We start from the raw sequence: 25994 nt of genomic DNA, 5'->3' as shown, positions 1-25994 counted from the left end.
ATCTTACCAGACTACCCGGAATTCACTGTGTTAACAACAAAGATTATTATATTTATTTATTTCCTCTATAAAATACGGGCTGCTGTTTTACAATCAAAGATTTTGCCAAGGCATTCTGCCATTCCAAGCTCCACTACATTCATGTAGGACCCTAAATTCCTAGAACCTATTTCATTATTTCCCACTAGGATCCATCTCTATTCAGTGAAGCTGATAAAAGCAAGCCCTGATAGATGATAAGAAGAAATTCACACATGTGTCAATTCAATGGCTCTTGTTTTTGGGGTGGGTGGGTGGGGAGCCTTTTTTTATTTTTTGTGGCAGACCACCATCAGTGGTTAAGTTAACATTTCACTATTCAAGTTAATAATTTAATGGTAAGAACCGGGAAAAATGACAATGTAACCTGGGTGATATTCGCTTTCTCACTTCCTACATATACAAAGTAGCATTAAAGAAGGTGATTAGTAAAGATGTTGCTCTGACTACTTTTTTTTACAAACTGTTCTAAGTGTGTGTGTGTGTGTGTGTGTGTGTGTGTGTGTGTGTGTATTCATTTTTATATATGTGTAAATGTGTACACATAGAAAGGCCTGCTGGTCTGCTTTATTTATGGTAGGCTCTACTTCTTTGCAATATCGAATTTATGCTGGGCGTAAATATGCCTTTGTTTTACTTCTCAAGTGAAGCCCTTAAAAGCAAATCCATAGCTGTCAATCCTGTCTTAAACGCATGTGACATTATGCGAGTGTTTGCTAAACTCTCAATAGGCTAACATGCAACCAGCAGAGTTAGTCAACTGAAGAATTGTCAGAGAGAATTGCAGCTGAACAAAGGAGACATTCACGCTACATTCTGTAGTGAAACACCGCATTAAAACCAGCTTTGCACAGGGGGAAGGGAATTGGTATTTTTAAGCAGCTGTGTTGACCTCATGTCTTGAAAGGAAGTGCTTACAAAAGAACACCCCCCCCCCCAAAAAAGCACACACTATTCACAAAGCAAGAAAACAGTTTAGGGTGATGGAGCTTTTCTCTCTCCATGAAACTGTATAAGATTATATGGCTTTCCAATGGCACTCCATTAGGTGGCACTTAGAGCCGGACCGGTTCATCTTACAGTAATGAAAAGCTGGTGTAAACAAATGCATCTGACCTACATTTCTTTTGATGGAGAGAAATGGGAAATATTTCATTTTCCCTTAGCATTTGCTTTGTTGTGTGCATAAACAAATAGCCAGAATAGCAGGAAATATAGAGGAGAAGGCTCTGGTGGGTGAATGCTTTCTAAAAATTATTAGCAAAATAGCTCTCTTACTTCCATCAGAAACTAGCATGTGACATATTCCTATTTGAGATGAGTGTATCATTTACTCTATTGTTCCCTATCCACAATTCATCTCCGCCTATTGAAGTCACTAATAGCCACTCTCCGCAGCTGCTGAGAATGAGTGAATATTTCTATTGAAGCCACCTTTGGAAATACCTTTGTTCTTTCTGGTCCCATTTCCAGAGATGCAGGGGAATTGACAGATATAACACACCTGGAATATTCATTGACAGCCTCTCACTACTTCTGCACTGCAGTATGATGCTCCTTTTCTTAAGGATGCAGGGTCAGGAGGTGAAGAAATTTACCTGCTGGGAGTAGAGATCAACAAACTTTCCGTAGTTTGTTTTGTTTTGTTACTGACTTACCTGGTATTCATTTGGCCAGAAGGTGCTGACAGCCAGCTCTGCCCGTAGCCAGTCTTTGCCAGTGGAGCCAGTCACGTTCCAAATGGGGTTTGCCAGAGGGCCTTTGTTCACCCTAACCAAGATGTTCAGAGTCCCAGGGCTTGTCCCTTTCTTACTGTACAAAAGGTAGCTGAAATCGATGCAGTGGGTATCGTTCTCTTTCATGGTAGGAAGCTGAAGCCGAGCCTTTTCCCCATGGCTGTGGTGTGAAGAATCCACTATCATGTAGGAACCTAACAAGAGAAAAAAAGGAAGACCAACAACAGCTAAATATGGAGATACAAGTCAATTCATTCAGAAGACAATGGGGATTGATTCCTGCTTTCACAATAAGGTGACCCACTTATTCCCATCTTTAGGGATAGCCTTTTTTTTTGGGTAGTTGCAGCTGTTTACAGAGCCAAGCAGGTGATTGCAGTCAAGCATTCCTGTAAATGCGTCTCTGTGCACTTTTGTTTATGCGAAAGATCAATTTTCATCCACATTTTGTGTCTCTCTGTGCAGGATGTCAACTAATTTACAAAAGCAAAAGTATTTCACAGGTAATTTTATTTTTAAGAGTCATTATTAAAATTAACATTAAACTTTTTGTCTGGTCCTTTTTCAGAACGTGGCCTCTGACTTCCAAATTTGCATTTGTGTATTGTTGGATGTGGGAAAATAGCAAGAACTGGTTTTAGTGGGAGTTGACCATCTTGGTTGATAATCTTAAGGAAGATGGAAAATGTGCTTATAGACATTGTTCTGCCTCCTCTTCCTCCTTGGTGGGGATTCACGAGACTTTGGATTATGTTTCAATTGCTCAATTTATACCTTTTTGCTCGGCATTGTTATGATTCAATTATTATGATAGCCTAACATACCCATAAGTGTTCCTGCTGGAACAAACACTTGGTTCATCTGGTCTAACCAACTGCACAAGGAATCCACTAATTTCCTAGCAGAGAGAGTTATACTGCCATCATGGCTAAGCACAATACTAAATAAAATAAAATAAAAAGCCTGACAGGCAGATACATACTTAGAAACCACCCAAGGGCTCAATCTTTGGGATCTTTTAAAGAAAACACATAAAAGGAAATAGTTAAATTGCCAACACCGAAGCTTCCAAAATTATTTATCTACATTTATAGGCAATGGAGTTAGTCTGTGTGCTAACTTGCTTTCGGGAGTGATTTCATTAACTACCTTTGAAAATGAACTTGAGGTAATGCAAGTTTGAGAGGTTATTGCTCAATGAAAATAAAAAATAGGTCAGTATTTGACAGAAAATTCAACATTTATTTTATCTGTGGGTAAATCTTAATCACTATTCGAAAAATTTTACAGACAGAAAAACATCTTAAATTCTATTGCTGACATGCAATTATCTAAGGAAAAACGAATATGAAGCTATTAAAGTTCACTGGCTTTTTATATTTTGATTAACCACACTGAATGCACTGGAGTTGTAACTTTGAGAAAAGTTTGCACGACTGCACAGGCGGCTGCCCAACCTAATTTTTACTATTTTTCAAAATCCGAAGATAATTGGACACTAGGATATTTACAGCCATCATTATTGGCAATTTCTACACTGATGGATCAGAAATGACTTAATATAGCACATTAGGAGTTTCTAAAGTAAATGCTGTAGGGATGCATGGAATTCAAATTGTTATGTTCTCATATTCAAAGAACAGACAGACATGTACCCCTAAGCACAGATGGATGATATGTCCCTGAGCACATTTTTTACATATCTCCATTTGTGCTTAGATGGCAGTTCTAAAACTGGGATATCATACTTGATAGAGAACAACATGTGAATTTTGGAGAGAACCTGTGGCTTTTGGCTGATTACTTGAAGATTGTAGGCTAGACTGAGAAATGGGGTGGGGGGAATCATTCAAAAGTAAACAATAGTAAATCACTTCTTTACAGCACTATTGCCAAAAATAATCTTTGGAGATGTTTATAAAGAAATCAGAACATTCCAGTAAATGTTGAGGCCCTTCCTAGATAATACAGAAATAACCACTAACATATGGGTTGCTATTAATTGGACACCAAGGGAAGGGGGAATTAAAAAAAAACCCATCAGAAATCCATGTGGCCCAATTTATTTTATTTGGTTTTGGATTTGATTCACTTCCAGTTCATTTCTCAATATAGTTCAAAGTGCTGGCTTTTATCTTCAAAGCCCTAAATGAACTGGTGCCAGGATAGCAGAAGACAACATCCTTCCAAAATGAGCTCCTTCCTCTGCAGCCTATAAAGACAGTTCTGCAAGCATCCTACTATTTTCCAGAGTGCAGCTCTTGGATGTGAAACACCTTTTTTTTTTTCTTCTTAAAGCGTCTTTAAAATCGTGGTTGTTCCTTTTCCAAGAGGCATGGAATCATCTTTTAAGTTTCTAATAAAAGCTAAGATTTTTACATTCTACCAAGGGCTTAATAAAGATTTCATACTTTCATTCCTCAATTTAGTTCTAACCCGAACCTACTACCTCATAACATTTTAATAATTTCAAGTGATATAGTAATAAATGTATTGTTTTATTATTGTATTATTTGAATCTGGAAAAGATACTGCAATTCGCTTTATTTTTATTTGTAAAGCCATAGAAAGTTTCCACATTTCTTGTCTATTTCAGGTGCCAAAATTGTGGATCCATAGCATTGAAACATAAGACAAGCCATATAGCCTTTTAGTTTAAACTTTTAAATTCTATTTCCAACAATTAATTATTCCCAAACAAAAACAATGACTCTACAATTGAAAAATACTGTTTTAAACCTATGCTATATAGATATAAACCCACACATAATAGTCCCAAGGCAATGAATGAAAAAAAAAAATCATCCTCAAAATTCTCATCCTAAAAGGTCTTGCCAGGCAGCCTAACCCAACACCTGAGAGGGGACTCACATTTCCAGAATTCACCTTACCCAGATCAAAGCAGCCAAACAAAAAATCCACAGGGCAGAGCTGGTTCTTGATCCTGCTAAATGGCATTGCTTAATTGGCTGGACCCAGAACATGATTTTGGCTTAATAACAGGACCTAAACTTTGTACAGGGTAGGTAGATACTAGAAGAGAAAGATTGTCTCTCACATAGTTAGGTCCTAGGCTGGGGTATAATAGCTACCATAATAATCAACCTCTTCAATTGTGTCTCAATGCTTACTGTTACCCAATACAGTTCATGCAACAGAGGAGTCTGAAAGCAAGACATGGTTTTTGAAGATAACATCAGGAAAATCTCATTTGAAAGGACTTGCAAGGTGATTGAGGCATGGATTACTATAAGGAAGGCTTCTTAGTTCTCTTGGTCCCAGAAAAGGCACAACAGCTGCCACCTGCTCCTTTAGCAAGAGATGCCAATTCAAGAATTGACTGGCTAAGGATGAAAAGATGCATCTGAATATCAGCCACATACTGATAAACCTTAATTGATGAGTTTCTTTACTAGAAAAAAATACACAAAATTGGAAGGAAAAAAACAAACAAAATGTATTGAACATATATTTTCTCATACATACATACATACATACATACATACATACGTAGTACAATAAACATTTCAATGGAATTATGGAATGGAAGCCATAATTCATTACAATCATCTATAGCTAATATTATTGATAAAATATTGGTTTATACATTGCTGATGACATAATTCTACATCCCACTGGATAATTGGGCGATTTCAGAGTCCATTGGCCCTCAGTGACCAATAAATGCAAATAAATAAGTTTATTCTCCAGTGCCGAACAATACAAAAGTCCAACAGGTTGTGATATTTATCCATCCCCAGCAAGGGAAGAGCAACTGAAAAGGGGCCATTGGTTGGGTACCAGGAGACAGATTTACTTCCAACAGTGCTCCAGATATCCCATCTGATTAAACAAAGTTACCAGTTTGCTACTTCTGAAATGCAAAAGGCTATGCTGGTGCAGAACAAACTCCTTCAAGAGAGACAAATACCATGTCTAGAAAGCTGACATTGGCAGCTCAGAAACCTGATGCTCCTGCTGTTTAACGGCTTGCCACTTCCTTACATTGCATTGGGGGAAAAAACCTGAATGCTGGAATCAAAGCTTTTTTTTATCTTTCCAATGAAATACATAGCAATATCAATTCTCCAAACCTTTAGGTTTTACCTGGATGAAATAAGATGACTTGAAGTGTAATCTGTTCCCTCCTTGGCCAGAATGCAACGTGATGGATATAAAGAGACAGATACTTTAAAGATTCTCAGCAACACAAGAAGAATCATGTTGAGCATTTACCCTTAAAATTGAATAGGCTTGAATACCTATGGAAAATATAGGCAGTCCTCAATTTATGACCCTAATCGGGACTGAATTTCCAGTTGAACAATGCATGTAAGTGCGAGGACAGATCATAAATAATTTTTTCCAAGAATGCCATAACTTTGAACTATTGTTAAACAAATAGTCGTAAATTAAGGACAACCGGAAGTTGTGTTCATCATACTCTATCTCATTTCAAATACAGCATTTATATACTATTTTTGTCTATTTCATTTAATTTTATCCTCCTTTATTTTTTATGAACTCAGTGTAGTATATAAGCTTAATGTTCTCACCTCTTATTTTCTCCACAATAAGGTAGATTGGTTGGAGACAGAACGACTAAGCCGAAGTCAATCCACTGATTTTCAAATCTAAAGGAGGGATAGAACTCATAGTTTCCTAGTCTCTACACCAGCATTTAACCACTATTGTACATCACAGTGGCTGTTGAGCTCTCTTCAGGAAAAACCTATATTATAGACTATACTAATTTAAAAATAAAGAATTATCCACAGGCTCAATACATTAAGATTCTACTCTTACACAGTTTGGTCCACCATAATTTAGGATATCATTCTCATAATATTTTTTCTGAAAACAATGTGCTATAGTAGCTGGTTCCCTAAAACATCAGTAATAATACAATTATGTAGCCAAATATTAAAAATCTTAAGCATCTGTTGATCAAAGGACACAATTTCAGTATAGCTACTCTAATTGACAATTTTAGAACCACATTTCTACAAATTCCATTGGAATAAATAAGACTTTCACCATCTAAAATCATTCGTTTAGTTTGGCCAAGCAGGCAGTCTGTAAATTAAGAGAACTCTTTAAAAAAAAGGCTGCAGCCAGCAATGTCAGATTTTCCTTTTGTTGTGGAAAGTATAAATGATAAAAGGCAGAAGTGTAGAGGCCCAATGCAAATAGCCCAGAATTTGGGCTATTATACAGCTTTGTCTGACAGAAAAAAACCCAGTGCTTTGAAATGCTAAAAATAATGGAAGTTTCTCAGTTAACGAAACACATTTCTTTTCCTCAGTAGATTTGGTCACTACTACGTACATCAGTTGTGATTTCCTAAATCCTTATAAATGACATGGAAGATGGTATATTCTGGGTGCCTCACAGCAGGGATTTTTGGTTTAGATCTATCTGTCTTGCTTTGCCGTATGATACCAGAAGACGAAAACAGCACACATACATACTGCCACAGACAAATACACAATACATACACAATTTATATTGTTCCTGAACAAGAATTATTTATGGCATTCATTATGTTCACTAGAATTGGGTGGCCAATACATTCAAATAAATACAGCTGAGTGTGTTACTAGCCAAATTTAAGAAGCTCCAAACCCCTGACTTCAGAACTACAAGTAGACAAGCAGGAAGAAATACTCGATTTAAAATGAAACTAAACCATCCTTTCCAAATGCAGCTGGTGAAGGAGACAAGGAGAATATTGAGATCCTGGCAAACAAGTTGTGACTTGGCTTCCAAGTGCAGCCAGGACTCTGATTCAATGCTTTCTTTTGCCAGCAAAAAAATTTCAGCACAACACTTAGAAATTGTGTGTGCGTGTGTACATGTTGAACATGGGAAATGGCCAAAAGATACATGGTGACAGCTCAATGGCGGCTAAGGGCCTTATTCATCTAATTCCTTTATTACCTTAGGTTTTCCGAGCATCTTTGTTTTTCACACAAACTCTGAGTATACTTTGTAGTGGCATGTTTCGTCTTTCTTTTTTCCTTTGTTTGAACTGGAAAGACTTGTATATTATTGGTGGGTACATCAACATCTATTTTATTCCACTCCCCTGTCCTATAATGTTAAATTTAAGAGAATTGTAGGAAGCCAAGCTTGATTTGAAATCATGTTGCTCATTACTCATTAGATGATATTTAATTTCAACCAGAGGACTGAAGGATTCATTAATTTCAGGGTTGGGAATTGCCAAAGTGAAACAAAAAAATCATCAAACAAGATTCATGTTAAAAGTAAACCTGGCTACTTGGCAGAACTTTAAGGTAATAATTATTCTTGTCTAATGAAACTATCCCACTATTTCTATTTAAAATATGGCCGAGGAATATTGTTTTGTTCTTTTCTAGGGCACGTTTCGCCATGTTTGTCCCCTGTCAAATGCAATTACATGTGACAGCACGCAATAGATGTTCACACATCTCACAATATTCTTGTCTCATAAAAATCTGAAGAGTGAAGTAGAGATTGAAGAGTGCAGGGGGAAAAGTCTATCCATCTCTAAAATTAAATGTGATCATTCAATAGCCGGGATGGGGAGCAAATTTACCTTAAAGGGAATGAATACTGCTGGATAATATATCCAAGAATGAATTAATAGAACTATATTTAGTAGATACACTTTTTAATCAAACTGTCAAGATATTCTGAAACCCAGAACATAGTTGATGCTATGGGAGCAAGTGATTTTTTTAAAATTTTATTTTACTCTATTTTATGTTGATCAATGTAAGTTGTAATCTATCCTTGCAACCTATCTCTGCCATAACACTACAGGGCACTAATGAAATAATTAAACAGACAGATGCAGCTTCATTTTCTGCATGGATCTATTGCAGGTCAGACCAACGGTCAGTCCAAGTAATAACCTTCCTTTAATGTAACCAGTGCCATAAACTATGGGGCACTAATGCAATAATTAAATTACTATCTGAGGAGCAGGTACTTTGCAATGCAGAACTCATAGTCTAGACAATAATACAAGGTTCATGACTGTGATTATGCACATGTGGCCAACAGGAAAAGAACCCTTTAATTATTGGCTGCACCATTGGCTCTTAATTTAGACCCACTTATTTATTACACTCTCAGAGACTGAGCAGCTACTGAGTAATTATTTGATTTATGTTCTTTAAAGCTCTACTAGTTAAAAAGAGTCCAAGAAATCTCTCAAAGTGGCAAATGATTTAACTCAAAAACCTATCTCCAATCAATGAAGGAGTTTTTAAATATTTTAATCATTATCATTGAAATAATATTGTATGGTTATTGCTTTCAGTCATGATTGACAAAGACCTAAAATCAGTTCATTATATCAACAGAATCCATCTACATGTTTCTTTAGAGATTCTCTTAGGATGCAGTCATCTTGTAAATCCTACAAATAACTCAAAATTCCTTCTATAGATATAAGTATGGGATATAACCTCTATCTGTAAACTTCTAAACAACATCTACATATTTATTCAAAAAAAGTGCTGTAGTCATTTTCTTCAAATAGAGTAAAAGAGAAGAAGAGAGGGGTATATTGACAATTATGGTTTTAAACTAGAAAGTGGAATGATTAAAATGTTATTTTATCCAGTATATAATTGGCAAGTATTTACCTTCATAAGTAGAAAGAAAGGCATTCTAGGAAACCTTTAAAAAAAAGAACTGGCATTCATTTAATGGCATTAGGATTTTCTGTCTCCAAGGAAAAATTCTGGCTGCATCTTAAAAAAAACAACATTGTACATAATTTATTTTTCGTACTAATGATTCTTGTCAAAAGAATATTGGTTTTAAGTCATGGCTGAAGTTATTTAACAGGATGATTCAAGTGTAAACAAAAGAAACAACTTCCAAATGAGTCTTCAGGCTAAATCAGAAGTAGGTCTACACTTCAGTGACACTAAGCTTAAAGTTCTGTTGTTTTAAGAATCTCTATCCACAGGTGGTTCAAATGTCATTTCCAAGACCGTTCCCACCCAAGAAGAACATATGTGCCATTGGATGCTCACAAACCAGATGAAACTAAAGTAGAACAAAGAAATAAAGGAAGTATTTGTAGTTTAGGGTTGAAGTGAAGAGTTCTTAGTGCCCTCTTAGCTTTATTGTTTTTTTGAAGATGTTTCATTACCCAAACTAGGTAATATCATCAGTACTAGTCCTAGTTTGGGTAATAAAAAGTCTGCAAGAAAACAACCAAGCTCAGAGAGCACCGAAGACCCCTCAGAACAAAGAAAACTCAAAATGTCAAGTAAGTTTCAGAGAAACTAGATGTGCAGATGATTATGCAGATTATCCATTTAGAGAGGTGGCCTACATAGACGCAAGAAAGGGAAATTAGCAGAGTTCCAGTCTTTCCTTTGTTGTTACTTTTAGTGTATACAGTGAAATAAACATACTTCAGCACTACACAAGCACAGCACAAGTTAGTAGGCATATACAGGATTGCAAGGCTTATTCATATTCAGTTATCTTTAGCCACCTGCCATTCCTCATTGTCATTGCTTTAAAAATTATTTATTCATTGTCTAACATATATTTATAGACAAATTTATAGCAGCATCATTAGGGTAGCTTATAAGAAGTAATTAGAAATATAAAAGATATTAGCAATGAAATAATTGCAGCTATAATATAGGATAAAAATAAAAGTATTTTAAAATAAAGGTTTTGTGTAACATTCAAGTAGGAACCAGGCAAAATTTGGAAGAAGGACAATGAACCTAATATTTCATTTAATGGAGAAAAGCATTCTTTAATGGAAATATAAACCATACCAGACAAATCATACTCGATGTTGATAGAGTGCATATATGTATATGTCTTATGTTTTTCTTAAAGATTTAGTAAACCATCCATCTTGTTAGGTTATCATACTTAGGCTTCAAAAAGATCATATGACCATGTGAGACAGCACTGAGTTAACAATTCTATTTTCCACAAATCTTCTTGCTGTCATCTAGTGCACCCCCCTGGCTGCAGCCCATTCAGAACCAGGCTGTGCAACTGGTAGACGAGCATACTAACAGATAATCAGAGTTGGAAGGGACCTTGTAAGTCATCTAGTCCAACCCCCCGCCCAAGCGGGAGACCCTACACCATTTCTGACAAATGGCAGCCAAATCTCTTCTTGAAAGTCTCAAGTGATGGCACTCCCACAACTTCCAAGGGCAAGCTGTTCCATTGGTTGATTGTTCTCACTGTCAGAAAGTTTCTCCTTATTTCCAGGTTAAATCTCTCCTTGTTCAGTTTCCATCCATTTCTTGTCTGGCCTACAGGCGCTTTAGAAAATAGCTTGACCCCTTCCTCTCTGTGGCAGCTCCTCAAATATTGGAAGACTGCTATCATGTCTCCCCTGGTCCTTCTCTTCACTAGACTACCCAAGCCCAGTTCCTGTAACCGTTCTTCATATGTTTTAATCTCCAGTCCCCTAATAATCCTGGTTGCTCTTCTCTGTACTTTTGCAAGAGTCTCAACATCTTTTAAAAGTGTGGTGACCAAAACTGGATGCTAATGCAGCTCCATCTGTGTAAGCTGCATACATGAGTGTGCCCACCTATTGTGCACACAGAACCATCCCTTCACCCCTGCCATTGCATCCGCCACGGATCCACAAAGCCAGAAAGGTTGGAGACTGTTGCTCTAGTGCAGGAGTGCCAAACTCAATTTCACTGAGACCTGTATCAGAGTTGTGTTTGACCTCAGGCATGGGATGGGGGTGGCCAGAGTGAGTGTGGCCTGCTTGATGTTACTCATGTCAGGGGTGCCTGTGGTGCTGGCAGAGGGTTGCAGAAGGCCTTTGCAGTTGGAAACGGAGCTTGGGAATCCGTTTTCGCTGACAAAGGCACTTTGGGCCAATCCCTCACTGTTTCCAGGGTGGCTCTGATGAGTCAGATCTAAGCACCGCACAGGCCAGATCCAGCCTACGGGGCTTGAGTTTGACACCCCTGCTCTCGCGGTTGTGTGGATTTTTCTAATCCAAAATACAGTAGCCCTACACTGTATTCTGAAAAAGAGGAGCAACAAGTTTAAAAGTCCCAGGAACAAGAGCAAATCCTGGGTAGCAACAAAGAAAGTAGCACCCAATTTCTCTGCATGTTTATCACTAATTCAAAAAGATATTTTCATGGAGTAGATAAAGTTTAGGTAAAATTGCCCTTCAGTTGAATTTGAATCACATGTCTGTCCAGGTTTCTTGCCAATGTTAATGAAATCATTTGTTATTTCCTTCTTCTGAATTTTTTCCCCTCAATTCCCCAGTCCAGTCCAGAATCTAGGAATTCCAGCGTGTCCCTAATCCAGATTCTAACAAGGAGAACCCAACTGAGCTTCCAAGATAAGGCCAATACTTCACGGAGATCCTGGATACATTGTGAAGTTACTATCTCTGAATGTACTTGTTCATTTCAATTGGCTGATAAAATGGGAGTCCTGAACTCTCTATTATAAATAGAATTGGTAATCAAGAATTCACATGGCTTTTGGAGGGCAGAGCTGGCATCGCAATGATACGGTATGTGATCTTGGAGGTCTGAGATCGCTGCCGATATCTTTGCTCCTGGATGGTCCATTTGGATCTAAACCGTCCCAAAGAGATGGTGAATGTAAAAAGCACATCCTGTCGATCCCAGGGATCCAGGAGAAGCTCTTTTTGCCAAAGAGGCAGCCATTAAAGCTGCTGAAGTTGGGACAGTTCCGAAACGAAAGAGAACGGAAGGAGAAAGTGTGCTGGTTTGGTGAGAACTTTTTCTTTATTTTAAGATTTGAAAGGACACCCTAAGGAAAAGAAAGAATCTGTAAAAGTTTTGACAGAAGAGATTAAGTGGCGATTTTAAACAGGAATGTCAAAGTAATATATATATATATATTTCTCATTGCTGGATTTTCTACACATGATTTTATATTTTGAAACTGGACTGGTTTTTTCTTTCTTTCACCTATTCTTTCTCTCCTTTTTGACTTTATAATATTCTAGGCTAGAGACTCCCTTTTAGTCATCTTTTTAAATATCTTTTCCCCTTTTTAATTAATTTTTATTATATTTTGCTTGGAAAAGGAGAGGGAAAGTGAAAGCAAAAGAAACTTTGTAACACTGCCAACTAGAGGCTTGGAAATATTCTATTTCTTTTTCTTGACCAGACAAAGCTGAGAAAGAACTGAGACTTCTTTTCAAGGACATTGCTATTTGATAAGATAGAGGGAAGAGCGTGGGAGAGTATTATTGCAGGTGCTCTTCTGGGTTTCTATCAACATCTGGAGTCTGGTGTTGAAGCTTATAGAAAAAAAGGTGATAAGACTCTGGAGAAGAGAGTTATAAATTTTAACAAAAGCCTTGGATAATCAAACAAGGTGCAGTGTGCTCTTTTTATTTTTTTTAAGCTGGGCTATTTCTTACTTTAACAACCCCCCTCCTTACTAGTTTACTTTTCGTAATATCTATTTGGATTTTTGGCCTTTTGGAACTTGTTTTTGTCTTTCTTTTTGTTTTTGAAGTCTAATTTTTATGTTTGCATTTTATTTTAAAGGAAAAGTTTTAGTATTTATGTTTTCCTTCTTTTTTTTTTCTTTTAAGGGAGTAGTTTCTTTTCTTTTTTCTCTCTCCCTCCCCCCTTTTTTATTTACCTTTATATTGGGTTTTTTTTGGTGGCTTCCCTTTTTTTGTACATCTTTTTATACCTGAGACTTTTTAATTGGATTGAGGTGTTGAAGAACCTGAAGAACTTCTATTTTTCTTCTTTAGTTTTTTATTTTCTATTTTTCCGCCTCCTTCAGGATTTAACAATTTTTTCCTTTTTCTGATTATGGTCTTTTCTTCCTTTTCTGAGTTTTTACTGCTATCTAACTAATCGATTGGATTAAGGTATACAAAAACCTGAAGAAGCTTTTTTTTGAATCATTACTATTATTTGGCTTCTTTTTCCCCCACTATTTTTACTTGGAATTACAATTGGTTATTTCACCAGTGGATTAAGGTCTAGAAAAACCTGAAGATTTTGAATTGTCTGAATTGAGTAGGAAACTAACAGAGGCTGGCCCTTCAACTTCTACTTCTTCCTCTTCACCATCTGGAGGACAATGCTCAATACAGATGGTGTTACAGCAAGAAAAAGAACAGGAAAAGGTGACGCTGCAGATGATTATGCAAGGAATTCAAAATATACAAACAAGAACAGAGAATATTGAAAAGAGAACAGAGAACATTGAACAAAAAACAGGAAAAACTGATGAAAAGGTGGAGAATATTCAACAAATGATGATGAAGTATAACGAGAGATTCCAAAAAATTGAAGAAGATAAACAAAGAGATAAGAAGATTGGAGATATTGATAGCAGATTAACTGTGGTTGAACAAGACAAAAGTGGGATGCTGAGATGGGAGATGGACAGATCAGAATTTTATCTCAGATTCCAAAACATAGAGGAAGAAAAGGGACAAAACCTAGCTGAGATAATGATAGAAATTTTGGCTGAAGCTTTGGAAATAACAAAAGAGAAGATGATGGATGGAATAGACAAGATTTACCGAGTCTTCACAAGATATGCGATGAGAAATAGCTTACCAAGAGAAGTTCACATCAGATTTACAAAGAAAGCCATTAAAACGCAAATATTGCAAGTGGCAAGAGAGAAAACATTGAAATATAAAGATAAGGAGATTGTGGTCCTGAAACAAGTACCCAGAAGAGTGAGAGAGATGAGAAGAGAATACCGATTTCTGACTAAAATTCTACTTAAAAAGAGATGTCTGATTCCAGATGATTTAATGTTCACATGGCAAGAACAGAGACGTAGAATTGATTCAATTGAGAAAGCTGAATTATTTTATACAGAATATTTTGGAGGGAAAGAGGAGAAGGCAGAAAAAGAAATGTCACTAATTGAATTTCAAGAGGACTGCCAAATAGTGACTGAAAAAGAAGAAGGTGTAGTAGGTGGAAAGGTGGAAGTTAAAGAACAACATGAACCAAGATCTACGAGAGCTGCTAAACCTACCTATAAAATATAATCATGGAAGAGAAAAAACTGATTACAATTAACATAAACAGACTTAACTCAGCTGTTAAAAGAAGGAAAACTTTCCATAAATTAAAATTTGACATAATCTGCCTACAAGAAGTACATATTAAAAAGCAACATGAACAACTGTTGATACAGCCAAAATTAGGGAAAATATTTACTTCTTTGACACAAAGCAAGAAAAGAGGCGTGGTTTTATATATTAAAGAAATTATCCCAGTGAAATTGATTTATACCAATGATGATGGAAGATTAGTAATGGTGGAAATAATGGACAATAATATGAAAACACTCCCGATTGCAATCTATGCCCCGAATGACAATCAAGAAGAATTTTATAGAAAATTACATATGAAAATCATTGAACTGGACTATGATAATATAGTTATGATGGGAGACTTTAATGGAATTGTAGACAATAAATTGGACTATACAGCATAGAAAACAGCAAAGCAAAACAGAAAGACTCTCCCTAAATCCTTTTTTAAAATGATAGATGAAAGAAATTTAAAAGATACATGGAGAGAAAGAAATGCTAAGACTAAACAATATACCTTCTACTCAAATGGACACTTATCATGGTCCAGAATAGATATGATGTGGATGTCAACAGAATTGTTAGCTAATATCCAAGAAATAAATATTGAAACAAGTACTTGGGCAGATCACAATCCAATGACGATTAAATGGAAAGGACAAAGAAGAAGATCTAGATGGACGTTAAATAATACTATACTAAAAGAAAAAGACTTCATACAGAGGATGGAGAAAGAACTGGCTTTTTTCTTTAGAGAAAATAAAAAAGAAGATACATCAATGCAGAATGTATGGGATACAATGAAGGCATACGCCAGAGGCTTGATAATAGATTATACAAGGAAAAGAAATACCACGAAAAGACTAGCCTCTAAGACATTAGAGGATGAATATAAAGGACTTGAAAAAGAGTTACAGAAAATGCCACAGAAAAAGGACATTAAGTTAAAAATGGATATAATTAAACATAAAATGGGACAAATGGAAAAAGAAGAACTAGCACAGAAAATCAGAGATACAAAACAGAACTATTTTGAAGATGCAAACAAACCAGGTAGATGGTTGACATATAAACTGAGAAAGGAGAAAGAATCAAGGAAAATATTGCAATTAATCTTGGACACTTTGGAATACTATGAGGCACACCCTGAAAAACAAATGGCTTTGATATTTTTAGATGCACAGAAGGCATTTGATAATGTGAATTGGCAATTCATGTTATTACAGCTGGAACAGGTGGGCTTTGGTAAAAAATTTATCCAAGCAATAGAAGCTATATATCATAACCAAACGGCAATGGTAATGCTAGAGGGAGAACTGACAGACTCTATTGATATAAGAAAAGGAACAAGGCAAGGGTGCCCACTGTCACCTTTGTTGTTTGTGTTAACCTTGGAAGCGTTAAACAGAAATATTAGAGAAGAAAAGGATATAAAAGGGATAAAAATTAAAAAGGAAGAATTTAAGTTGCAAGCATTTGCAGATGATCTGGTTTTCATTTTAAGAAGACCCACTAGAAACAGCATTAGAATTGATAGAAAAGATAGAGGTATATGGGAAGGTGGCTGGTTTGAAAATAAATAAAGACAAAACAAAGATTTTGACAAAGAATATGTTATCAAGACAAAAGGAAGAACTGGCGGATGTATTGAAAATCCAGGTCATGAATAAGATCAAGTACTTGGGGATACATTTGACAGCAAGATGTAGTACACTAAAAGAGAATAACTATATTAAACTTAAGCAGCAGATGGTGCTAGATTTGGCAAAATGGGAAAATTTACAACTGTCATTAATAGGGAGAATATCAACTATCAAGATGAATATATTACAAATATATGTATTTTATATTTTATAAATATTTTATTTTTGTTCCAAACAATTCCAGTTAGGCTTGGAAAAGATTATTTTGAAGATTTAACTAAAATTGTGTTGAAATATATATGCAAAGTAAGAAAACGAGAATAAAGTTAAAACTTTTGCAAGATGCTAGAATAAAAGGAGGATTTGGTTTGCCTAATTGGAAGTTATATTACCAAGCTACAAATTTGATGTGGGTTAAGGAATGGATAACATTAAGAAATACTAGATTGTTGACATTAGAAGGACATGATCTGTTGTTGGGGTGGCATGCTTTTTTATGGTATAAAGGAACTAAAACACAGGGGTATTTTAGAAGACATTATATACGGGAGTCTCTGTGGTTAAACTGGGAGAAGACTAAAAGTCAATGTTATTTGAAAATTCTAGTCTGGCTATCGACTATTGAAGCATTTTCCTATCCTATAATATATAAAAAGGAACAAACAGTTAGATATGGTGAAATATTGAATGAAAGGGGTGAACATAAATCTATGCAAAAAATAGAGGAACAAGGTATAAAGATGAATTGGTTTTCATATGTGCAAATACATTCAAGGTATGATAAAGACTCTAAAACAGAAGGTTTCTATGATGAACTGACTGATTTAGATAAGATTTTGACAGGTACTGATCAAAAGGTAATTAAAAAATTGTATGGATACTTATTAGAAATTAAACTAGAAGAAGAACAAGTTAAAGAAACAATGATTGCTTGGGGGAAGAATTTTGGATATGGGATTGATTTAGAGAAATGGAAAAAATTGTGGTCTCAAAATTATAAAATGACAATGTCAACAGCATATAAAGAAAATTTGTATAAGATGTTTTACAGGTGGCATTTTCACCGCAAACCAGAATAGCAAGAATATTCAAGAACAAATCTGAAAAATGTTGGAAATGTCATCAGACACCTGGCTCATATTACCATATGTGGTGGACTTGTGTGGATGCTAAAAAATATTGGACTAAAATCCACACATGGTTGGAAAAAATGACAAAAAAGCATATAGATTTGAAACCAGAGATATTTTTATTGGGAATTCTACCTGAAATATATAGTAAAAGAATTGAAATATCTGATTGTAAATGTATTAACAGCGGCTAGGATTGTATTTGCTAAAAACTGGAAAAATGAGAAAATACCATCACAGGAGGAAATCATTAAGAAAATATTGGAATGTGCTGAAATGAGTAGATTGACATTTGAAATCAGAGAACAAGATGATAAACAATTTTATAAAATTTGGAATCTATTCTATCAATGGTTAGACAATAAAACATGGTAATGAAATATGTAGATTCTTAGAAAATAATAAATATATAAAGATGTATTCTTTTTTTTATTATATCTACAAAATGATTGTAGGATAGATTTGAGATGATAATATGAACTGTTATAAAACAAATTAAGTAAAATATGATTATTTCGTGAAACATGAATGAATAAAAGTATAGTCAAATGATTAACAATGATATTAATATATTTAATACTTGATTGAAAATATGAGAATATATACAATGTAATTGTAATTGAAGACTACAAAATGGAAGCACAAAACAATTTGTAAACCAACCGGCACACTGTATGTATATATATGGAAGATGGCTTGATGTTTTTATGTTTTGTTTCTCTATGTTCGTCTTAAAAACCAATAAAAAAATTTAAAAAAAGAATTCAGATGGTTTTTGTTACTAAGTTCTTCATTTGTTGAAATCCAGCGCGTGTTCTGCTCTCTGTGAAAGACCTCGATATGGACATCAAACGAGTATGATGTGGCATTCTGGAAGTTCCACTCTCCAAATTTCAAGCAGGAATTTCTTTAAAACTATTTGAAGAGTCTGTGGGAAACACTCGACGAAGCACTGACTTCCAAGCAGCCCTCAATTTTTTCCCCTCATCTCTTGCATGTCACAAAAACTTTGGCATTAAGCTTTTATTTGATGACAGGCTCCTGTGTTTTAAATATGAACACAGAGGTAGAAAACTGCAAGCACTGCATATTAAAACAGTGGTTTAAACAGAATATGGAATGTGCTGTTACAGAGACTGCTGAATTCTTCAGTGCTGCATACTATTGCATATCATCTATGTCCCCCTCTTAAATGAATTCCAGTTCTACTACAAAAGGGTTTTAAGGTATATTTGGAGGGCATGAGAAGTACTGACATTAAAGGAGCTGCAGTTTAAATTTGTTTTACTAGATCAGGTCACTAGGATAGAGTGCCTGGGTTTACACAACTACTTTGAACTGTTGAGAAAAATGACTTTCACAGAGATGGGATGCAGGTAATTATGAATCATACATTATAGCAAAGAAAATGATACCTCTTCTCTCTCCCTCACTGATACTGTTTGATTATTCAACAAGATACTGAAGAAATCCGTGCATTTATTCCACATAATTTTTAATATCATATTCTTCTACAAAGAACTGTACTGTGCCGAGAAAGAAGATTTCTGTACAAATTCCTAACATCATTTGCAGGTATCAGAGGCCAAATTGTTTGGTAAATATGCCCAGAAAGAATGTCAAAATTATAAGATAGATGCTCAGGCACAGTTCCAATTAGCGCATAGCTACGGCCATTGTTTCTAAGAGAGCTTACTTGTAACAGGAAAACAAAGTTGTAAACAAACTAAACATTTTCTTCCTTGGGAGAACTTTAGATGAAAAGATAGCAAAAGGAAAAGAATGGTTTAAAAAGAGATAGCAATATTGAGAATTTTGACCACACAGAAGGACACTGCTCATATAATCATCATGAGAACTCTATAATGTTCTTAAGTGCTACTTTCAGAAAAGAAAGTCAGAAAAATTAAGGCTGGGTGGGAATAGATTTAAAACTAAGGATATTTAAGGATACTAGGTTGATTCCTAAGAGACAATTTTAAGGCCCAGAAAAAACAAAAATGTAGACTGTGGTTTACAATTACCTTCTACCAAAAAGCATTACATTCCTTCAGTCCACAGGTTCATTTAACCCAATGAAGTATTCAGTCATTATGAGCCTGTGGAGTTTCAGTCCTACTGCACCTCTATACCTGTCTGGCTTGGTTCTGCAACTCAACAAGTCAGACACAGACTTCAGAGGATAATTAGGACTGCAGAAAAAACAATTGCTACCAACCTTCCTTCTATGGAGGATCCGTATACTGCATAAGTCAAAAAGTCATCTGTGAAAATATTTACAGATATTTACCGTTTATGTCACATCCTGGACATAAACTGTTTCAACTCCTTCCCTCAAAATGATGCTATAGAACACAGCACACCAGAACAACTAGACACAAGAACAGTTTTTCCCCGAAAGCCATCACTCTGCTAAACAAATAATTCCCTCAACACTGTTCAGCTATTTACAAAGTCTGCACTACTATTACTGTTAATCTTCTCATCACTCCTTATCACCCATCCCCTCCCAACACTTGTGACTATATGACTGTAACTTTGTCGATTGTATCCAAAGGTTTATATTGACTCTTTCCTCGTATGATCTGATTGCTTATTGTACCCTATGACTATCATTAAGTGTTGTATCTTATGATTCTTGACTCTTGACGAATGTATCTTTTCTTTTATGTACACTGAAAGCATTTGCAGCAAGACAAATTCCTTGTGTGTCCAATCACACTTGGCCAATAAAGAACTCTATTCTATTCTATTCTTGTGTGTCCAACCACACTTGGCCAATAAAGAATTCTATTCTATTCTATTCTATTCTATTCTATTCTATTAAGAAAATGAAATTTTTTTGGCCCAGCACCAAGACAATATTAATATCATATGGCATCTACATAATCATATATGAGACAAAGGGGGAAAATATGAGTATAAGGTGCAGAAGATCCCCAACTGTTCTTTATATATGCCTCTCCTTTTAATGTACACTACAGGTAGTCCTCGACTTACAACAGCTCATTTAGTGACCGTTCAAATTTATGACATTGAAAAATGTGACTTATGACCATTTTTCACACTTACTACTTTTGCAGCATCCCCACAATCATGTGATCAAAATTCAGATGCTTAGCAACTGGTTCATATTGAGGATGGTTGCAGTGCCGAAGTCATGTGGTCCTGTTTTGCAACCTTTTCATAAGCAAAGTCAAAGCCAGATTCACTTAACAACCAGATTCACTTACTAACTTATCAACTGCAGTGATTTAACAACTGTGACAAGAAAGGTCGTAAAATGAGACAAAATTCAATTAAACAAATGAATCTTAACAACAGAAATTTTAGGCTCAATTGTGGTCGTATGTCAAGGTCTACTTGTATAAAAAGTATGCATTTTGAGTTTCTTAAAATGCTAAACGTCTAAAGGGCCACAATGGTTAGGCAATGATGTAAAGTGTGCAGGGTCTGCTACTGTTCCTTTTGGGAAAGATGGATAAATTTTATTTTTATTATTTTACTGTTTTTAGAACTATATTTTAGGACTTCTAGCATGTGCTTTCTATCTTTAAATAGTGCCAATCTTCGAAATCGGTAATCAAACAGAGCTTTGGAGTTCCCCAAAATGTCCCAAGCTACATGTTGTCTGTCAGTGATATAAAGGTGTAGCTGCTTGACACAAACATCGATTTTTTAAATGGTTAAACTATCTCGCCTCACTCCAAGGATTTGTACTAAATGTGGATGAAAAGAATGCTGACAGCCAGAATACCTTTATCTACAAGTTTAAAGGAGAGAAATATCCTGAAAGAAGACTCATTTCAGACTTAGATTCCATACATGGTATTTTTGCAGATCTGATTTGGACAGACACAGTAATATCCAACTGTATATGGAGGTCCTCAATTTATATTCATTTAATATTACTGTTAATCAGGATGGGATCAAACACTATAGAAAAGGTCACAGAATCAGCATCTGTCATGTCTACTTAAAAGAGGGAGAGGAAGAGTAAGGCAGGAGAGGAACAGACTTCCTCCTTCCAGAAACATCAGTGAACCACAATTTAAACTGCTTAGAGAGGGCTGCAAAGCACTATGAAGCGGTATATAAATCTGTGCGATTGCTGTTAAGTGTTGCTCATCTACAATGACAAACAGTGTAAAAAGATGGGTGGAAACTTTCCACGTGTCTTTATAACAGATACTGCCACCTAGATTTATTTTTATTTTATTTGTTTTCAAAAATAGTAAGTAGAAATACATTGATTCTTTATCAAATCAGTGACATTGTGTGGGGGGGCATTGCAAACTTTCTTGATTCATTAAAATCTATATTTGAGTGCATAACTTGCATCACTTAAGGAAAATATGGCTTTCAGACAAAAAATTGAAATTTTAATAAAAATAGTGAAAATAATTCTGTTATTCCACCAACCGGTAAAATACAAATAGCATTTCCTCCCCAAAATACCGTATTTCCCCCCCAAATACTGTATTTTTCACATTATAAGATGCATCTCCCCTCCCCCCAAAAATGGGTGGAAATATAACACCTAGAAGAACAAAGTTGTATTTCCATGCACATACATTTACAGTATAAAGAGTATCCAAGTACCTTCTCTTACAAATCTATCCCTATTTTACTGAAGCAAAATATATCCTTTTGTAAAATATTTGGCTCATTAAAAAAAAAAATCTGGCTACATTAACTGAGTTTTTCTTGCAGGTGCCAAACTTCAAATCCTTAACAAGCATTGTATCTCCTGAAAAAATAAACAACAATATTTTAAAAAATATCTTTAATGCTGATTCTGCATCAGTGAAAAAATTAGATATGAATACAAATTTCTTCTAGATAACATTATTTACTTTTTTATTTAATATCACAGCATTAAATTTGGACAAATAAGATTCAGGTCAATCCTGACCCTATTTAAAATACAGCTTTACAACAAGAAATCGATGCCAATTGAAGATTTAAAAACACAGAGAATATTGCAAGATCTTTCTTTCTCACACATTCAGATTGGAAGAATTGATTTTAGTATCCTGATTAAATGAACAGTACTCTTCCTCCCAGCAGAGGCTGCCATGATAATGAGTGACTGCTGTACTTAACAGCAGGAAACCAAGTCTCATGAGGTAGAGGTAGTGTGAGATCTTTATAGTCCCATTATCCACCATTAGTAGGAAATCGGGCAGCGAGTGTCAAAATAGTGTTAAGATAATTTTTGTGCCAAAGCACCAATGATGCACTTTGAAAGAAGCTGATCTGGGATATGATGTAGATACCCTACTCTTCATATAAAGCAACAGCTATTAAATTGGTGTATGAAAACCAGAAAACACTCACAAATAAAGCAAGAAACAAGGGTTAGACATACCCTGTTCAGCTTTATTCCTTCATATTAGCATTAGCCTAAAAACCTAAATCTCAGCCCTGTCAATTGCCTCAGAGCAGAAGTCTAACCAAATTGAAAAATGAATAGTTCCCATCCAATAGATTGTAATGCAAGTTACCGTACTTTTCGGTCTATAAGATGCTCCGGACCATAAGACGCACATTACCAGCATCCATCCGGTATTCATCTGGCTAGCATCCTTGCAGAAAACAGCAAACATCCTGGTCAACTTCAGCACGTTACCAAAGCCCCACCACATGGCTCATGAGGTTTCCGCTCCATTGCACCCACCCCCAGTCAACTGAGCTGACTGCTGCTGCCACTGGGAAACACTGGAGCCTTCATTGCTGATCACCACCTATCACCACTGCCGCTGTCTATCACTGACCATTTGCCGCTTCCCATTCACTGCCCACCCATTTGCCATGGCCTATTTGCCACCCACCCATTTTCTGCCATCTGATTGCCACTCATCCATTTGCTGCAGACTGTTTGCCACCAACGCATTTGCTGCAACCTGTTCACCGCCAATGCCATGCCATCGAACAGGCCATGGCGATTGGTGGCAAATGGGCAGTGGCAAGCGGCCATGGTAAAGAGGCTGCGGCGAACAGTGCTGAACAGGCGGGTGGGAAACAGGCAGGTAGCAAACGGGCAGCAGTGAATGGGAGCTGATAGGCATCAATTGGCAGTGAGGGCTCCAGAGTTCCACAGCGGCAGTTCACCAACCCACCCTCCTCCCTGGTGCAATATTCGCTCTATAAGATGCACAGGCATCTTCACCCACTTTTGGGGTGGGGGCAAAAGTGTGTCTTATAGTGAGAAAAATATGGTAATTTTAAATGTTTCCTTAAAAGTATAAAAAGTTCAAAGCACTAGAATATTATGCTAAAATTTGTCGTTGGAAAAGCCATTTACAAGCTCCTCTTCTCATAAGTGTATTGATTTTTCCTCTGATGTAGTGTTATTGCACAAATTAATTTGCTGAATTCCTGTTCCATCATGTTGACAGGTGCAGGCATTCACAGGGATGGAAACAAGTGACTTCTCGGGTAATACTATAAATCATACAAAACACAGAACTTTCATAGTGTTCTTTCTATAAAGACCATAATATGACCATCATTAATTTCACTGCCAATATTCAAGCTTATCTTCACCAAAAGAGGTGAGCAAATTGAGAGCTAAAAAAAACAGGACCTTGAATTTTCTAAACTGTTGTTTCTAATGGATGTTTGCTACTCCACAGTGATGAGCAACCTGAAGAGAAGGGGATGTCCTTGAAGGAACAAGGATGAGGACAAACTTATTTGGTTCCAGCTGGCTATCTGTATTTGATGGTTGCTTTTGTGAGGCATCTAAGCAACATCAAGCGTGCCAGTCACTGAACTCTAATCATACCCAGGAAGCCCTTAGAGGTTACTTAGCCAATATGCAAGAAAACCTATTATCTTGTATATAAACAAGAGCATATACATTTTCTCTCCTTCTTTGTACAATAGCACTTCATTTAGCAACTCTGATACTGTTAACTTTATTTCTGCTGTTTTTTTTAAATCATTCTTTTTAATTTACTATGTTTCTATTCTGTTTTCAACTTCAAACACCCAGAGACATGGTAATGAAAACTTGCAGTGCTGCCAGGGAGTTACTGCACAAGATACTAACAAGAGTCCGGTTCATGTGCAAACAGAACTAATCTATAAAAAAGGATTTATTGCATGGGTAAGAAAAGATGTACTCACTGCGGGCACATGTTAAAAAACAACAGCAACGTAAAAGAGAGAAAATATTTTGAAAGAAAGACTGTTTTTAGCCCTATTTAATGAACTGCATGTCACGTTACTAATTCCCAGCCTAATATGCACTCATAATACATACCTGAGACAGGTGGTACCTTTCTATCCTATGATGACACTTGAAATGTTGCAAGTACAATCAGTGGTGGGATTCCAATTTTTTTACTACCGATTCTGTGGGTGTGACTTGGTGGATGTGGCCATGTGACTGGGTGAGTGTGGCTTTTTTTTCTTTTTTGCCGCCCCCACCCATTTTTGGGATCTTCCTAGCCTCAGAGGAGACTTGGGGGGGTTTGCTCCCCTAAAGCTCTTCTGAGGCTCAGGAAGGAAAAAAACAGAACATGGGAGGGGCACGCAGCACTCCTCCAAGTTCCGTTTTGGGAGCTTCCTTGCCTCAAAGGAGCCTCGGGGGGGGGGGGCGTTTTTCCTCCCCTAAGGCTCCTCTGGGACTCTGGAAGGCAAAAAATGGAGAGGGGGGGGATGAGCTCCTCCCTCCATTTTTTGCCTTCCTGGGCCTCAGCAAGGGGAATCCCTATGCACAGCTGATTGTTGGGAGGGGGAAAAAAAGAAATACCTTAGGCGAATGTCAAGCGGGCAGGTAAACGAGCATCGGATGGGAGGGTGACTGGATCGGGGGCATGGCCAGCCAGAACTTACTACCAGTTTGGTGACCCACACCAAATTTTTGCTCCCAATCCAGTGCGAACCGGTTGAATACTGGGAGATACGCTTAGTTGCACAAGACATGGTAAACACAGCAATTGCAAAACATTTACTTTTTAAATAAAACCGTATTCGTGAAATTGCTCCCACAACTCTGCCTAAGTCCCTCAGGATGCTCTGTATCATACAACCTACATTTATGGTTTGTCTTCTTTCACCTCCCAGGCTGGTGGGCATATTTCCAAATAAAATATTATGCTGCGGTAACCCAGGCTTTTAAAAATGCTTTTAAGGGCTCTGAAGCAATCTTATAAATAAGGATGATGGTAAAAAGTGGTGTTTTGCTTTGCAGTATACTAACTTCTTCACATTTTGATGTAAAAGTGTTTTTTTTTTTTTTAAGTCAAATCCAGTGAAGAAAATTGTTGTTGTTCAGACATTCAGTTTTTAAGTCTTTATGATTTGATGGATATTATTTCACCAGGGTTGTCTGTCAGCAACCACTTCTTCATAAGTT

At 36.3% G+C, this 25994-nt stretch overlaps 1 protein-coding gene across 26 annotated transcripts in view; it reads right to left on the bottom strand.

Annotated features, from left to right (window-relative positions):
- Positions 1 to 25994, bottom strand: part of PTPRK (protein tyrosine phosphatase receptor type K) — a 390148-nt gene that overhangs the window by 252488 nt on the left and 111666 nt on the right. For all 26 annotated transcript variants that reach the window (XM_087941283.1, XM_087941299.1, XM_087941305.1 and 23 more), the window contains exon 3: positions 1698 to 1969. In XM_087941283.1, coding sequence (XP_087797409.1) covers positions 1698 to 1969 — 272 coding nt within the window. The remainder of the gene's footprint in view (positions 1 to 1697; positions 1970 to 25994) is intronic.

Source organism: Pseudonaja textilis, chromosome 1 (assembly GCF_049901715.1).
Source record: "Pseudonaja textilis isolate UNSWEBS1 chromosome 1, rPseTex1.2, whole genome shotgun sequence".
NCBI classification, from domain to species: Eukaryota; Metazoa; Chordata; class Lepidosauria; order Squamata; family Elapidae; genus Pseudonaja; species Pseudonaja textilis.
This window is presented reverse-complemented; position numbering and strand designations above follow the sequence as displayed.